General features: G+C 42.2%; 1 protein-coding gene across 1 annotated transcript in view; it reads right to left on the bottom strand.

The window, feature by feature from the left end:
- Positions 1-1,171: 1,171 nt before the first annotated feature.
- slc15a4 (solute carrier family 15 member 4) overlaps positions 1,172-1,632 on the bottom strand; it is a 70,455-nt gene continuing 69,994 nt past the window's right edge. Inside the window, exon 9 of the mRNA XM_076270196.1 lies at positions 1,172-1,364. Within this exon, the coding sequence (XP_076126311.1) occupies positions 1,210-1,364 (155 nt within the window). The 3' untranslated portion in view covers positions 1,172-1,209. The remainder of the gene's footprint in view (positions 1,365-1,632) is intronic.

Here is a 1,632-nt window from a genome sequence, read left to right as displayed (position 1 = left end):
TGGTTAACTGAAAAATTGTTGATAAAAACTGATTTCGAAAGAGGTATCATTTTCAGAATATAGCACAAAAAAAGTCCGACAGCAAAAAAAAAAGATAGAAAATCATATAGAAAATGATTTTAAATACATTTGTATACAAACATCACATTTTTAAACCAGTTCCAGAATATTCCAGAAGTGCAATTTATGGGAAACACACAAAATAAACAACAGTCTGAAAACTACACAAAATAAAGACACAAAACAAACAAACATACAAATAAGATAACAACAGACTAGCATATAGTTGATGAAATGCTTTTCAATGCCAGTAATCCAATCAAAACTACCACATTTGTGTAGTTTGATTAACTTTAAATCAGCAATCCAACAGAATGAGCCTTTCTCTTGTCCGCCGGTCTAAAGTGACAAGACTCCATCAGGAAGCTACATGTGCTTTCTTTCCTTTAGGTGCTGCACTTCATGTTTCTACACCACAACTGACACACCACAACCGGGTCTCAAAACGCCAACACGGTAATCGAGAGAGTGAGAGTGAGAGAGAGAGAGGCAGAGAAAGTGAGAGAGAGAACGACAATCATTTCCACACATTTTCACTGCATGATAGGGGTCATGGCAGCTGTAATCTCAACATCCCAAATGTCTTTCACCTGCATCATCTTCAGGTCCTCCACATCCAATCCCCCCTAGCCCTACCCACACACACAGACTTCTCCATAACCCCAACACTCACCCACCCGCCCACCCCCACTCTCTCGCAAGACGCTTCCTATTGCAGGTTAACCCTGTGCAAAAAGTTCTGTGAATGTGCAAGAAGGGGAATCCTCAAAAAGCGGAAAAGTGAATCCAAATAAAACAGACAACAATACAGAGATCTTCCAACCTCATAATAATAATAATAATCCCAAAACAAAACAAACAAAAATACAAAGATCTTCCAACCTCATAATAATAGTAATCCCAAAACAAAACAAACAAAACTTCCAACCTCATAATAACAATAATCCCAAAACAAGCTAAACAAAACAAAACACACATTTTTTTTTTGTAAAAACAAAAGAAAAGAAAACTCCAAACACACGAGGAAACTCAGAAACGAGGAGGCACTTCTTTTTGGCACTGACCATGACACGTCGGGGTGGGGTTAAGGGGTGGAGGGTGTTTGGGGGGGGTTCATGTAACGACCTCTGACCTCAGAGGAGGGCGGGGTCAGGAGCTGGTCATGGAGGGCCCATGGCTGCTGACTGGACGCCCCTTCTGCTTGTCATACTTGACGGACACGATAATGAAAAGGAGCAGCGTCACGCCTTGGATGCCCGCCAGCAGGAAGAAGTAGTAGTTGAGCTTGCACTCATTTATGTTACCTGGAGAGAGGAAAGAGAGAGAGAGGAGGAGTGAGTGAATGAGTGAAGTAGTGAACGAGTGAAGTTGTAGTTGAGCTTGCACTCGTTTGTTACCTGGAGAGAGGGAAGAGAGAGAGAGAGAGAGGAGGAGCGAGTGAGTGAATGAGTGAAGTAGTGAACGAATGAAGTTGTGAACGAGTGAAGTTGCAGTGGAGTTTACACTTGTTTAGGCTGCCTGGGGAGGAGAGAAAGGAGGGGAGAAGGTGAGAGAGAGAGAGTGAGATAGTGA

The sequence above is a fragment of the Alosa pseudoharengus genome, unplaced genomic scaffold (assembly GCF_046254945.1).
Source record: "Alosa pseudoharengus isolate Yale_2024_CS ecotype anadromous, Long Island Sound unplaced genomic scaffold, YU_APseudo_1.1 YU_APseudo_1.1_scf_6, whole genome shotgun sequence".
Classification (NCBI taxonomy): domain Eukaryota; kingdom Metazoa; phylum Chordata; class Actinopteri; order Clupeiformes; family Clupeidae; genus Alosa; species Alosa pseudoharengus.
Note: the sequence above shows the minus strand (reverse complement) of the source record. Positions and strands in the feature narration are given on the sequence as shown.